At 41.5% G+C, this 15,336-nt stretch overlaps 1 protein-coding gene across 3 annotated transcripts in view; it reads right to left on the reverse strand.

Moving 5' to 3' along the window:
* Positions 1-1,228: 1,228 nt before the first annotated feature.
* Positions 1,229-15,336, reverse strand: part of LOC121278022 (cysteine-rich protein 2-like) — a 308,579-nt gene continuing 294,471 nt past the window's right edge. For all 3 annotated transcript variants that reach the window (XM_041188029.1, XM_041188030.1, XM_041188028.1), the window contains 2 exons: positions 8,463-8,545; positions 1,229-1,893 (listed from right to left, as the gene is read on the reverse strand). In XM_041188029.1, coding sequence (XP_041043963.1) covers positions 8,502-8,545 — 44 coding nt within the window. In that variant the 3' untranslated portion in view covers positions 1,229-1,893; positions 8,463-8,501. The remainder of the gene's footprint in view (positions 1,894-8,462; positions 8,546-15,336) is intronic.

A 15,336-nucleotide genomic window follows, 5' to 3' on the forward strand; every position in this document is an offset into this window, starting at 1 on the left:
CTACTTTTCTTTTTGTATAAGAATACACAATTTGCTGTCACTATCACTAGGTAGGAATAGACAACTCCTTGTCACTATCACTGAGTGAGAATGCACAATTCCCCATCATTTTACTGAATGAGATTCACAATTCCCTGTCACTATCACCGAGTGAGAATACTGAATTTGCTGTCACTATTACTGGATGAGAATACACAATTCCCTGTCAGTAGCACTGGATGAGAATACACAATTTCCAGTCACTATCACTGGGTGAGAATACACAATCCTCTAGCATAGGGTGCGAACACACAATTTGCTGTCTTTATCAATGGATGAGAATACACAATTCCCTGTCATGATCAGTGCGTGAGAATACACAGTTTCCTATCTCTGCCATCTGATGAGAATACACATTTTCCTGTCACTCTCACTGGGTGAAAATACACAATTTTGCTCTCACAATTACTGGATGAGAATACACAATTTCCTGTCTCTATCACTGGATCAGAAAACACAATTCCACATCCCTATCACTAGGTCAGAGCACAGAATTCCCTGTCACTATGACTGGAAGAGAACACACAATTTGCTGTCACTATCACTGGGTGAGATACATAATTTCCTGTCACTATCTGTGGGTGAGAATACACAATTCCCTGTCACTGTCTCTGGTTGAGAATACACAATTTCCTGCGTCAATTGCTGGATCAGATTACACAATTCCCTGCCGTTATCACTGGATTAGAATACACAATTCCCTGTCACTATCACTGGATGAGAATACACAATTAGATGTCACTATCACTAAGTAAGAACACACAATTTCCTGTCATTATCATTGGGTGAGAATATACAATTTGCTGATTTTATCACTGGGTAAGAATACAACATTTCCTGTTACTAACACTGGCACTGGATGAGAATACACAATTACGTGTCACTATCATTGGGTGAGAATACACAATTTCCTCACTATCAGCGGATGTGAATACACAATTCCCTGTCCCTCTCACTGGGTGGAATGCACAATTTCCTGTCACTATCACCGGGTGAGAATACACAATTTCCTCTCACTATCAGCGGATGTGAATACACAATTCCCTGTCACTATCACTGGGTGAGAGTGCACAATTTCCTGTTACTATCGCTGAGTCAGAATACACAATTACCTATCAGTATCACTTGGTAAGAATACACATTCCCCTGTCACTGTGTAAGGGGAAAGAATAGACCATAGGCCTCTGTGTGAGGAGGGAGAATATACACAATTATGCTGATCTTTATTAGAATATGTGTAGTGTTGTTCTCAATAGTCGAATGCGAAAATAACAGGAACATTCAAGAATTCAAAATTACAGTCTTCAATTCTTCATTACCATCCAGGGAACAAATAGCACAGCTTTAGGCAGGATGGAATAAATTGATCACTGTGCACAAGAGCACAAATGTTTAAATCAAAAGGCACTGGGAACAAACTGACCAGTGTATAATACAGGGGAAGGAACTGAATGGCACACAAAACAGGGAGAGGCTGCAGAATGGTGTACATCACAGGAAAAATGGAACTGAATGGTACACAACACAGGGAGAGGCTACAGAATGGCGTACATCACAGGAAAAATGGAACTGAATGGTACACAACACAGGGAGAGGCTACAGAATGGCGTACATCACAGGAAAAATGAACTGAATGATATATAATACAATGAACTGGAATATCCACATCAGAGACACAAGAGGCACCATTAGAGATACAGGCTAGCTGTGTATCACATTCATGACCAATAAACAATGCACAATAAAACTGAAACTAAGCCCAGAACCAATGAATCAGTCACTTGAATCTTGCTGGGATTTCCATTCTCCCATCAGGTGTTTGCGTTTGAAACCAGGAAGTCAGTGAGTGGGGTGCTATGGAGAGACCACACAGAAAGTCTGAAGCAGAGAAAAGCATTCAACACTAATCAGAAACTAACCAGACCAGCAATATTAATTCATGATTGCAAGAGTAGATCACATTCTGTAGTTCATGACTCACTTCGTTACTCCCTGTACAAGTCAGGAGTGTGGCTCAATACTCTGCCCTCACCTAGATGGATGTAGCTCCAACAACACCCAGGAATCTAGACAGCATCCAGGAGAGCATTTTGCTTAATCAGTACCCCTGCTATTGGGCTCAACACTCACTTCCTCTGCCACAGGTGCATTGTGGCTGCAGTGTATACAATCTACAGGATATACTGCAGTCTCTCACCAAGGCTTCGCTGGCCTGCGCCCTCCATCATCTAGAAGAAGTGTATGGGAACACCACTGCTTCCAAGTCACACACCATCCTGACTTGCAACTACATTGTCTTTTCCTTCATTCCCGCTGGATCAAAATTCTGTAATTCCCAGCTTAACAGAACTGCGGGAGTACCTTTATCACACAGATTGCAGAACTGACTGAAAAAGGCTCACCAACACCTGCTCAAGAGCAATTAGGGATGGGCAATAAATGCAGGTCTTAGCCATGATACCCCACCTCTGAGGTCAACAGTAACAATGCCTTTAATGTCATAAAACATCCCAAGGCACTTCATGGGAGTGTTATAAATAAAAACGGGCACAAAACCACATAAGAAAAAATTAGGGCAGCTGATCAAAACTTTCAACAAAGAGAGTTTGAAACATCTTCAGGAGAAAAGAGCAATAGGTAAGTGGAGGGAATTAAAAAGGGGTTAGGGATTTGAGAGAGAGAATGAGGGATGAGGGAGAGGAGAGAGGGAATAAGGGGAGGGTTAAGGGTCAGGGGGAAAGGGTCAGGAATGGTGAGAGGATTAAGGAGTTTACAATGAGGTTTCAGGAGGGGAGAGAGCCAAGGGATGAAGTTTGAATTTGACACAGAGCTGGATATGAAACGAGTTTAAGAGAGAAAAGTGGTGTTTTGAGTTTGAGTGACCAAGAGTCAGATGGATAGTTATAGAAATCAGAGCTAGTGTACAATATCTCAGATAGTCAATGCAACCCGAATGAAGGGCAATTCAAAAAGTGTGTGGCGTGGGCAGTGATATTACACTGTAACCAGGGTAGAAGCAGCACGATAGGCTACCCTTGCTGCAAAAATACTGTGCCAAAGCTAACCTAAGTGTCTGTTCCCATTTACCTTTCAATTTCCACTGAGCACACTCACGGACTGTAACTCCCAGAGTTGCTGCGAGGAAAAGGTTCCTGTCATGAAGCTAGTAATATATATTAAATTTTGGAAAATATTTTTCTTTTTAAATAGAGGTTTAGTCTGTGGGTGTATTTTAATTGGATTAAAGCCAGCTAGTCTGGGTGCTTTGAAGGGTGCTAGTTTTGATATGTAAGAGAGATAGCATGCATTTGTATTTTTTGAATAGCGCATTCAAGAAGTTGGATGAAAACTTAATGCCTTTCTAGCAGCTACCAAGCAATATGTTTACATTATTAATAAAATTGGTACTATGAAAGGGGTTTCATTGTTAAAAGGTAAAGTTCAAAGAGGCTGGTGAGACAATGAGAATTTGAATTCAATCAGTGGTGGTAGGTATAACTTCAGTAGTTTTTGGGTGCGCAGAGCAGAGGCAATGTGAAGTCAAAAGGCAGCTGTGAGCCTCCAAGTGGTCCAACTGGCTCCACAGTGAAAAGAACCTTATTCTTGAAGCCGTAAGGTGAAAATGCTTTGCCTGGTGTTTGGTTAAGTCTATGGGTTGCTGTTAATGGAGATTAGTTTGGAAATTTGTTAAATGTTATGATAGTAGTAATTTATAGCCATGTGTATATATATTATTAACCTGTGCAAATTAATAAAATGTTTCAATTAATTTAATGTAAAACCTCAAGAACTGATGGTCTGATTCCTGAATTTAGTGTTGCATCCCAAACATAACACTTAAAATTATGGGTTATGACAGTTAAAGTTTCTCTCTGGAATTTTTAAACAACTTCGCTTTACCAACTGCATCAGTCATAACAATTGGGGGCTGTGCCAGGATAAATTATATTTCTAATTGCTCGATTGGTTAAGAATTGATGAATCTCAAGTACAAGCGGCCCTTTGAATTCAGCAGTTGGTGAGGTATTTTAGAAGTGATGAGACTGCAAGATGGCTTGGGAATTGCTAAGACTTGTCTTGGAGTAGAAAAGATAACTCTGAGTGGGTTGGAGAGAATAACCAAAAGAAAGTTAACAGAGTTGGCAGATAAGTTACAATTGGGGTTACCTGTGGGAGCCAGGAAATCAGATACAGTTAAAAGCATAGCACAGCATCTACAGTTGGAAGTGAAACCTTACACTAGTGAGTCACTGCTGGAGGTGATGAGACTTCAGTGACAAATGAAGACGCTGGAATTAGAACAAGCAAAGGAACTGAAAAAGTTTGAATTTGAAGCAAAGGACAGAGAAATGGCTTTTAAAAGCGAATTAGAAATTGTGAAGATAGAGAAGGAGAAAAGAGAAAAAGAGAGAGAAAGAATTCCAACTGCAAATGTTGGCAGTTAGAAAAGAGATGTCAGTAGGTGAGGAAGGATTTATCTCTAGAGTAGAACACAGGGGGAGATGTTTAAATTTGTACAAGCTCTTCCAAAGTTTGAGGAAAGAGATATTGAAGCATTCTTTATTTCATTTGAGGAGCTAGCTAAACAGATGAAATGGTCACAGGAAAACTGACCATTAGGTCAGTTGTTAGGTAGGGGCTTGATGTATATGCTTCACTTTCAGAAGAAATGTCGGTGAATTTTGATGTGGTGAGAAAAGCTCTTTAAAGTGCATATGAGTTGGTTCCTGAAGCATACAGGTAGAAATTTAGGAATATGAGAAAACAGCCTGGGAAAACTTATATTGAGTTTGAAAGAGTAAAACGAAGTAATTTTGACCGGTGGATACGGACGTTAAAAATAGAGACAACCTATGCCGCTCTTAGGGAAGTCATTCTTTTGGAAGAATTTAAAGATTCAATCCCTTTGGTAGTAAGAACACATGTGGAGGAACAGAAGGTTGATTCTGTAAGACAAGCAGCAGAGATAGCTGATGATTATGAGTTAATTCATAGAGTGAAGCCTTTTTTCTGTCACTCTTTCAAATTGGAAAAGGGTAAAAAGTGGGAAGGTGAAAGGAAGGCAGGTAGTCAGGGAAGGGAAGGAGTAGCTGGAAGTTCCCAGAAAGTTTTTTTCTCAGAACAAAAAGGAAGGTGCTGAAGGTAGAAGCGACATTCAAAAATTGAGGTGTTTTCATTGTAATATAGTTGGGCAAATGGAGTCAGTGTGCTGGAGATTGCAGCGAAAATCTGTAGGAATTATTGGGGTACAGAAATGCACTGGAAGTAAAAGTACTGTGGTCTCTGAGGTTCAGGCACTGGAGAAACCAGTGCTTTGTGTACAGGTGAAACAGAGAGAATCAGTGAAAGGTAAAGAAATGGGAATATGTTCACAGTTTACTCAAGAGAATTCTGAGGAGCAGGTTACAGAAATGTTTAAAGACTTTGTATGTAAGGGAAAGTCTTTCCATGTTTACAGGGTGGAGGTAAAGCTGTTAACAATTTAAGAGACACAGGGGCTAGTCAATCCTTAATGTTGTGGGATAGTGATATTTGTTGTTAAGAGGGAGTGTTACAGGAGTAGGTACTAATAAGTGGGGTTCATGGAGATGAAAAGTCTATTCCGTTGTGGAAGGTAAACTTAAAGAGTACATGGAAGGCGGGTGGTGGAAAAATTGCCCATTGCAAGGGTTCAATTTATCCTGGGTAATGAAAAAGCTGGATCGCAAATGTGGGTGATGCCTATAGTAGTTTAGCAGCATGAAGATGTGTTCTCAACAGAAGTGCTGCAGAAGGAACATCCTGGATTGTTTCCTGATCGTGTTCTAACGAGATCAAAGGTCCATCGGAAAGAACAAGATAAACAAGATAAGCAGGCAGTTCAAAGGCAAGAAGGTGGTATCTAAATCCAATTAGCTGGCACTGTGTTAACATTGTTCAGGAGAAAGGAATGCAGGACAGTTCAGTTGAAGTGTTTAACTCAAAGAGGTTAGTGGAATAAAAGAAAAATGATTTGTAATTAAAACAATTATATCAGTAAGATTATTCAGAAACAGAAGCAAAATGTATTCCAGTCTGTTATTATCTTCAAGGGAATATATAAATGAGAAAACGGTGATTGGATTACATCTCAGCAAATGAAATCTGGAGGGAGGTGCATCAGATTGTTATCCCATTATGGTATAGAAATGAGATTCTGAGGATTACTCATGAAATTCCAATGGGGGGACATTTAGGAATTAGGAAAACACAGGAAAAGATGCAGAGGTATTTTTTTTGGCCAGGATTGCATTGGGATGTAGTTAAATTCTGTAGAACCTGTCATATATGTCAAATAACAGGAAAACCACAAGCAGTGATTAAGCCAGCACCTTTAATCCCAATACCAGCATTTGAAGAACATTTTACCAAGGTCACGATTGATTGTGTAGGACACCTGCCTAAGACTAAAAGTAGAAATCATTATTTACTGACAATAATGGATGTGTCTACTAGGTTTCCTGAAGCGATCGATATCTTTAAGAAATATTACAACTAAGAAGGTTGTGGAGGAGTTAATTAAATTTTTTTACAAGATATGGTTTACTTAAGGAAATACAATCAGATCAGGAGTCAAATGTCATGTCACAGCTGTTTAAGGAAGTAATGAACAGTTTGAGGATAAACAGTTTAAAGTCAACAGCTTATCATCCGGAGTCACAAGGAGCTTTGGAAAGATGGCAGCAAACTTTAAAAACTGTGATAACAGCATACTGTCAGGATTATCCACAGGATTGGGATACAGGGATTCCATTCTTGTTATTTGCTATTAGAGACGTTCCTAATGCATCGACTGGTTTTAGCCCTTTTTGGAACTAGTTTTTGGTCATGAGGTAAGGGGAACCATTGAAATTGATTCAGGAGAAATTGGTGGGTCAAAATTCAGAAACAACTCTTGGATAATGCATCAAATTTCAGGGAAAGATTGAACAGAGCATGTGAGTTGGCTAGGGAAAATTTAAAGATCTCACAGCAAGTGATGAAAGTGAAAGCAGATAAGATGACTAAAATTCAGTTTTGTTTCTGGAGAGACAGTACTAGTTTTGTTACCAATGTTTGGAGATTCATTAAATGCAAGATCTTGTAGGCCTTACATGATTGAAAAGAAATTGAGTGAAGTAAATTTTTTAATAAATATTCCAGCTAGAAGAAAGAAGCAGAGGATGTGTCATGTAAATATGCTTTAAAAGTACTTTGTCAGGGAAGGGGGTCAAAAAGAGGTGTTAGTGATGGTGGATGATGAGAAAGAGGTAGAAGTGCAGGACTCTGAAATTGAATTTCCTCTAATCAAATTGGATAATGAGAGGGTGCTTGAAAATATAAATGCAATATTTAGTTACCTTCCAAGCAAGTGTCAGAGTGATTTAGAAAAGCTATTGCAGTCACACAAATCTATTTGTGGAAATAAATTGGGAAAGGCACATTTAGCTTTACATGATGTATGCATAGAAATATCGTCTTCAATAAGGCAACAACCTTCTGGATTAAATCTGGCAAAGTTATCACAAGTACAAAAAGAAATCGATTTCATGCTTCAAAATGATATAATTGAGTCTAGTTGAAGTAACTGAAGTTCGCCTATTGTCCTGGTACAGAAACCAAATGGAACATAAAGACAATGTGTGGACTATCGAAGGGTGAATGCAGTGACAACAGTGGATTCATATCCCATACCACAGTTGAAAGATTGCATTGAGAAAGTGGGACAAACGAAATTTATCACAAAGATTAACTTGCTAAAAGGATATTGACAGGCACCATTGTCGGAGAGGGCAAAGGATGTAACGTACATTTGCATCTTTTGAATAGAGCATTCAAGAAGGGGGGTGAAAACTGACACCTTTCTAGCAGCTACCAAGCATTATGTTTATATTGCTAATAAAGTTGATAATATGAAAGGGGTATCATTGTTAAAAGGTGAAGTTCAAAGAGATTTGTGAGACAATGAGAATTTGAATTCAATCAGGGCTGGTAGGTATAACTTCACCAGTTTTCGGGTGTGCAGACCAGTGACCATGTGAGATCAAAAGGCAGCTGTAAGCCTCCAACTGGCTCCACAGTGAAAAGAAACACATTTTTGAAGTCGTAAGATTAAAATGCTTTGCCTGGTGTTTGGTTAAGTCTATGGGTTGCTGTTGCCTTAATGGAGATTATTTTGGGAATTTCTTAAAAGTTATGATAGTAGTAATTTGTAGCCATGTGTACATATGTTTTAACCTATGTAAATTAATAAAATATTTCATTTAGTATAATGTAAAACCTTGAAAACTGCAGGTCTGATCCCTGATTTTAGAGTCACATCATAACACTTCAAATTATAGGTTATGACAGTTGTTTAAAGTTTCCCCTTTGGATTTTTAAATAACTCCGCTTTAACAACTGCATCAGTTATAACAGTTCCTTACCTGAGAGGGCTGTGTTCTGCACTTGTTGACCACCACGGTCTAGTTATCGTAAATGAAGCAGCCAACATCACCAATATTCACACCTGGAAACATGATCAAATTGTTTTCCTCAAATAAAGCATCATAGAGAGCAAAGATGAAAGAGGGGAAAGACGTTCAGATGGAGAAATGGAACATTGAATGCTAATGGGCTGGGGGTTGGGGATGCAGGGGTTGATGGTCCTACTCTAGCAGAGCAGTGATATGGATGGATTGATGGTCCTGTTCTCTGAATGCAGTGAGATGGATGGATTGATGGTGCTATTCTCTGAATGTAGCGAGATGGATGGATTGATGGGCCTATTCTCTGAATGTAGCGAGATGGATGGATTGATGGTCCTATTCTCTGAATGCAGTGAGATGGATGAATTGATGGTCCTGTTCTCTGAATGCAGTGAGATGGATGGATTAATGGTCCTATTCTCTGAATGTAGCGAGATGGATGAATTAATGGTCCTATTCTCTGAATGCAGCGAATTGGATGGATTGATGGTCCTATTCTCTGAATGCAGTGAGATGGATGAATTGATGGTCCTTTTCTCTGAATGCAGTGAGATAGATGAATTGATGTTACTGTTCTCTAAAAGCAGTGAGATGGATGGATTGATGGTCCTGTTCTCTGAAAGCAGTGAGATGGATGGATTGATGGTCCTGTTCTCTGAATGCAGTGCGATGGATGGATTGATGGTCCTATTCTCTGAATGCAGTGAGATGGATGAATTGATGTTACTGTTCTCTGAATGCAGTGAGATGGATGGATTGATGGTCCTGTTCTCTGAAAGCAGTGAGATGGATGGATTGATGGTCCTGTTCTCTGAATGCAGTGAGATGGATGGATTGATGGTCCAGTTCTCTGAATGCAGTGAGATGGATGGATTGATGGTCCTGTTCTCTGAATGCAGTGAGATGGATGAATTCATGGTCCTATTCTCTGAATGCAGTGAGATGGATGAATTGATGGTCCTATTCTCTGAATGCAGTGAGATTGATGAATTGATGATCCTGTTCTCTGAATGCAGTGGAATTGATGAATTGATGGTTCTATTCTCTGAATGCAGTGAGAGGGATGGATTGATTGTCCTGTTCTCTGAACGCAGTGAGATTGTCGAATTGATGGTCCTGTTCTCTGAATGCAGTGAGATTGATGAATTGATGGTCCTATTCTCTGAATGCAGTGAGATGGATGGATTGATGGTCCTGTTCTCTGGATGCAGTGAGATAGATGGATTGATGGTCCTGTTCTCTGAATGCAGCGACATGGATGGATTGATGGTCCTGTTCTCTGAATGCAGTGAGATGGATGGATTGGATGGTCCTGTTCTCTGAATGCAGTGAGATGGATGGATTGATGTTACTGTTCTCTGAATGCAGTGAGATGGATGGATTGATGGTCCTGTTCTCTGAATGCAGTGCGATGGATGGATTGATGGTCCAGTTCTCTGAATGTAGCGAGATGGATGGATTGATGATCCTATTCTCTGAATGCAGTGAGATGGATGGATTGATGGTCCTGTTCTCTGAATGCAGTGAGATGGATGGATTGATGGTCCTGTTCTCTGAATGCAGCGAGATGGATGGATTGATGGTCCTGTTCTCTGAATGTAGCGAGATGGATGGATTGATGGTCCTGTTCTCTGAATGCAATGAGATGGATGAATTGATGGTCCTATTCTCTGAATGCAGTGAGATGGATGGATTGATGGTCCTGTTCTCTGAGAGCAGTGAGATGGATGGATTGATGGTCCTGTTCTCTGAATGCAGTGAGATGGATGGACTGATGGTCCTGTTCTCTGAATGTAGCAAAATGGATGGATTGATGGTCCTATTCTCTCAATGCAGTGAGATGGATGAATTGATGGTCCTGTTCTCTGAATGCAGTGAAATGGATGAATTGATGGTCCTATTCTCTGAATGCAGTGAGATGGATGGATTGATGGTCCTGTTCTCTGAATGCAGTGAGATGGATGGATTGATGGTCCTGTTCTCTGAATGCAGTGAGATGGATGGATTGATGGTCCTGTTCTCTGAATGCAGCGAGATGGATGGATTGATGTTACTGTTCTCTGAATGCAGTGAGATGGATGGATTGATGGTCCGGTTCTCTGAATGCAGTGAGATGGATGAATTGATGGTGCTATTCTCTGAATGCAGTGAGATGGATGGATTGATGGTCCTGTTCTCTGAATACAGTGAGATGGGTGGATTCATGGTCCTGTTCTCTGAATGCAGTGAGATGGATGGATTGATGGTCCTGTTCTCTGAATGCACTGAGATGGATGGATTGATGGTCCTGTTCTCTGAATGCAGTGAGATGGATGGATTGATGGTCCAGTTCTCTGAATGCAGCGAGATGGATGGATCGATGTTACTGTTCTCTGAATGCAGTGAGATGGATGGATTGATGGTCCTGTTCTCTGAATGCAGTGAGATGGATGGATTGATGGTCCTGTGCTCTGAATGCAGTGAGATAGATGGATTGATGATCCTGTTCTCTGAATGCAGTGAGATGGATGGATTGATTGTCCTGTTCTCTGAATGCAGTGAGATGGATGGATTGAAGGTCCTGTTCTCTGAATGCAGTGACATGGATGGATTGATGGTCCTGTTCTCTGAATGCAGTGAGATGGATGGATTGATGGTCATGTTCTCTGAATGCAGTGCGATGGATGGATTGATGGTCCAGTTCTCTGAATGTAGCGAGATGGATGTATTGATGGTCCTGTTCTCTGATTGCAGTGAGATTGATGAATTGATGGTCCTGTTCTCTGAATGCAGTGAGATGGATGAATTCATGGTCCTGTTCTCTGAATGCAGTGGGATGGATGGATTGATGGTCCTATTCTCTGAATGCAGTGAGATGGATGGATTGATGGTCCTGTTCTCTGAATGTAGCAAGATGGATGGATTGATGGTCCTGTTCTCTGAATGCAGTGAGATGGATGGATTGATGGACCTGTTCTCTGAATGTAGTGAGATGGATGAATTGATGGTCCTGTTCTTCGAGAGCAGTGAGATGGATGGATTGATGGTCCTGTTCTCCGAGAGCAGTGAGATGGATGGATTGATGGTCCTGTTCTCTGAATGCAGTGAGATGGATGGATTAAAACAAAAAAACTGCGGATGCTGGAAATCCAAAACAAAAACAGAATTACCTGGAAAAACTCAGCAAGTCTGGCAGCATCGGCGGAGAAGAAAAGAGTTGACGTTTCGAGTCCTCATGACCCTTCGACAGACATTGAATTCGAGTCCAAGAAAGAGTTGAAATATAAGCTGGTTTAAGGTGTTGGGGTGGGGGTGGGGGTGGTGGTGGAGAGAGTGAGAGAGAGAGAGAGAAGTGGAGGGGGGTGGTGTGGTTATAGGCAAAAGCAGTGATAGAAGCAGATCATCAAAAGATGTCATAAACAACAGGACAAAAGAACACATAAGTGTTAAAGTTGGTGATATTATCTAAACGAATGTGCTAATTAAGAATGGATGGTAGGGCACTCAAGGTATAGCTCTAGTGGGGGTGGGGGGAGCATAAAAGATTTTTTTATGTCCCAGAGATACCTGTAATCCTGGGGGGGTTCGAAACACGAGGGGTGGAATTTCAGTTGAAATCCACGTGGGGTAAGTCGGAGACGGAGACAGTCACTGAGAAAGGAGATATGGCTGTGAAAGCGGGTTTTAGTAAACACCTTGTCAAACACCAGGAGGGAAATGGAAAGCAATGAAGGTGAGCAAGGCAAAAGAGAGGTATGGAAATCTTGTCGCAGAGAAGAACAGAACTTCTTCAAGGAGGTAGGCATTTCTTGGAGGTAGGCATTTCTTGAAGAGCAGTGGCAGTCAATTAAACACAGAGATAAAAACAAAAAAACTGCTGGATCCGCAGTGACATCTTTTGATGATCTGCTTCTATCACTGCTTTTGCCTACAACCACACCACCCCCCTCCACTTCTCTCTCTCTCTCTCTCTCTCTCTCCACCACCCCCCCAACACCTTAAACCAGCTTATATTTCAACTCTTTCTTGGACTCGAACTCAAGTTCTGTCGAAGGGTCATGAGGACTCGAAACGTCAACTCTTTTCTTCTCCGCTGATGCTGCCAGACCTGCTGAGTTTTTCCAGGTAATTCTGTTTTTGAGATGGATGGATTGATGGTCCTGTTCTCTGAATGCAGTGAGATGGATGGATTGATGGTCCTATTCTCTGAATGCAGAGAGGTGGATGGATTGATGGTCCTGTTCTCTGAATGCAGCAAGATGGATGGGTTGATGGTCCTATTCTCTGAATGCAGTGAGATGGATGGATTGATGGTCCTATTCTCTGAATGCAGTGAGATGGATGGATTGATGGTGCTATTTTCTGAATGCAGTGAGATGGATGACTTGATGGTCCTTGTATCTGAATGCAGTGTGATGGATGGATTGATGGCCCTGTTCTCTGAATGCAGTGAGATGGATGGATTGATGGTCCTGTTCTCTGAATGCAGTGAGATGGATGGATTGATGGCCCTGTTCTCTGAATGCAGTGAGATGGATGGATTGATGGTCCTGTTCTCTGAATGCAGTGAGATGGATGGATTGATGGTCCTGTTCTCTGAATGCAGTGAGATGGATGGATTGATGGCCCTGTTCTCTGAATGCAGTGAGATGGATGGATTGATGGTCCTGTTCTCTGAATGCAGTGAGATGGATGGATTGATGGTCCTGTTCTCTGAATGCAGCGAGATGGATGGATTGATGTTACTGTTCTCCGAATGCAGTGAGATGGATGGATTGATGTTAGTGGTCTCTGAATGCAGTAAGATGGATGGATTGATGGTCCTGTTCTCTGAATGCAGTGAGATGGATGGATTGATGGTCCTGTTCTCTGAGAGCAGTGAGATGGATGGATTGATGGTCCTGTTCTCCGAGAGCAGTGAGATAGATGGATTGATGTTACTGTTCTCTGAATGCAGTGAGATGGATGAATTGATGGTTCTGTTCTCTGAATGCAGTGAGATGGATGGATTGATGGTCCTATTCTCTGAGAGCAGTGAGATGGATGGATTGATGGTCCTGTTCTCTGAATGTAGCGATATGGATGGATTGATGGTCCTGCTCTCTGAATGCAGTGAGATGGATGGATTGATGGTCCTGTTCTCTGAGAGCAGTGAGATGGATGGATTGATGGTCCTGTTCTCCGAGAGCAGTGAGATAGATGGATTGATGTTACTGTTCTCCGAATGCAGTGAGATGGATGGATTGATGGTCCTGCTCTCTGAATGCAGTGAGATGCATGTTGTGGAGGCGAAGTCCCACCATCACATTGAGGATACCCTCCACCGTGGCGTGTGGCACTAACACTGTGCTAAATGGGATAGATTTCATACAGATCTGGCAACTCAAGACTCGGCATCCATGAGGTTCTGTGGGCCATTAGCAGCAGCAGAATTGTACTCGAACACAATCTGTAACTACATGGCCCGACATGTCCCCCAGTCTACCATTACCACCAAGCCAGTGGATCAACCCTAGTTCAATGAAGAGTGCAGGTGGGCATGCCATGAGCAGCACCAGACATATCTAAAAATGAGAGATCAACCTGGTGAAGCTATAAGACAGGACTACTTGCGTGTCAAACAGCATGTACAGCACGTGATAGACAGAGCTAAGCAATCCCACAACCAATGGGTCAGATCTTAGATCTGCTGTCCTGCCACATCCAGTCGTGAATGGTGGTGGACAATTAAAGTAAACTCATTGGAGGATGAGGCTCCATAAATATCCCCATCCTCAATGATGGAGGAGCCCAGCACAGCAGTGCAAAAGAAAAGGCATTTGCTACAATCTTTAGCCAGAAGTGCCAAATGGATGATTCATCTTGGCCTCCTCCAGAGAACCCCAGCATTACCATCAGTCATCAACAAATCGATTCACTCCACATGATATCAAGAAACGGCTGAAGGCACTGGATACTGCAAAGGCTAAGGGCCCTGACAAGTTTCTATAGACTTTGGAACAGTTCTTACAGATTGGAGGGCAGCTAATGTAACCCCACCATTTAAAAAGGGAGGTAGTGAGAAAACAGGGAATTATAGACCAGTCAGCCTGACATCGGTAGTGGGGAAAATTCTAGAGTCCATTATAAAAGATCTAATAGCTGAGCACTTGGAAAACAGTGGCAGAATTGGACACAGTCAGCATGGATTTACGAAAGGGAAATCATGTTTGACAAATCTACTGGAATTTTCAAGAATGTAACTAATAATGTTGATGAGGGGGAGCCAGTGGATATGGTTTATTTGGACTTTCAGAAGACTTTCAACAAAGGCCCGAATAAGAAATTAGCGTGTAAAATTATGGGATTGAGGGTAGTGTATTGAGATGGATAGAAAACTGGTTGGCAGACAGGAAACAAAGAGTAGGAATAAACGGATCTTTTTCCAAATGGCAGGCAGTGACTAGTGGGGTACTGCAGGAATCGGTACTGGGACCCCAGCTATTCACAATATATGTTAATGATTTTGATGAGGGAACTAAATGTAATATCTCCAAATTTGCAGATGACACAAAGCTGGGTGGGAGGGTGAACTGTTAGGAGGATGCAGAAATGCTTCAGTGTGATTTGGACAAGCTGAGTGAGTGGGCAAATGCATGGCAGATGCAGTATAATGTGGATAAATGTGAGGTTATCCACCTTGGTAGCAAAAACAGGAAGGCAGGTTATTATCTGAATGGCTATAAATTGAGAGAGGGGAATGTGCAACGAGTCCTGGGTGTCCTTGTATACCAGTTGTTGAAGATAAGCATGCAGGTGCTCCAGGTGGTAAAGAAGGCAAGTGGTATGTTGGCCTTCAGAGCCAGAGGATTTA

The sequence above is a fragment of the Carcharodon carcharias genome, chromosome 5, assembly GCF_017639515.1.
Source record: "Carcharodon carcharias isolate sCarCar2 chromosome 5, sCarCar2.pri, whole genome shotgun sequence".
Taxonomy (NCBI): Eukaryota; Metazoa; Chordata; class Chondrichthyes; order Lamniformes; family Lamnidae; genus Carcharodon; species Carcharodon carcharias.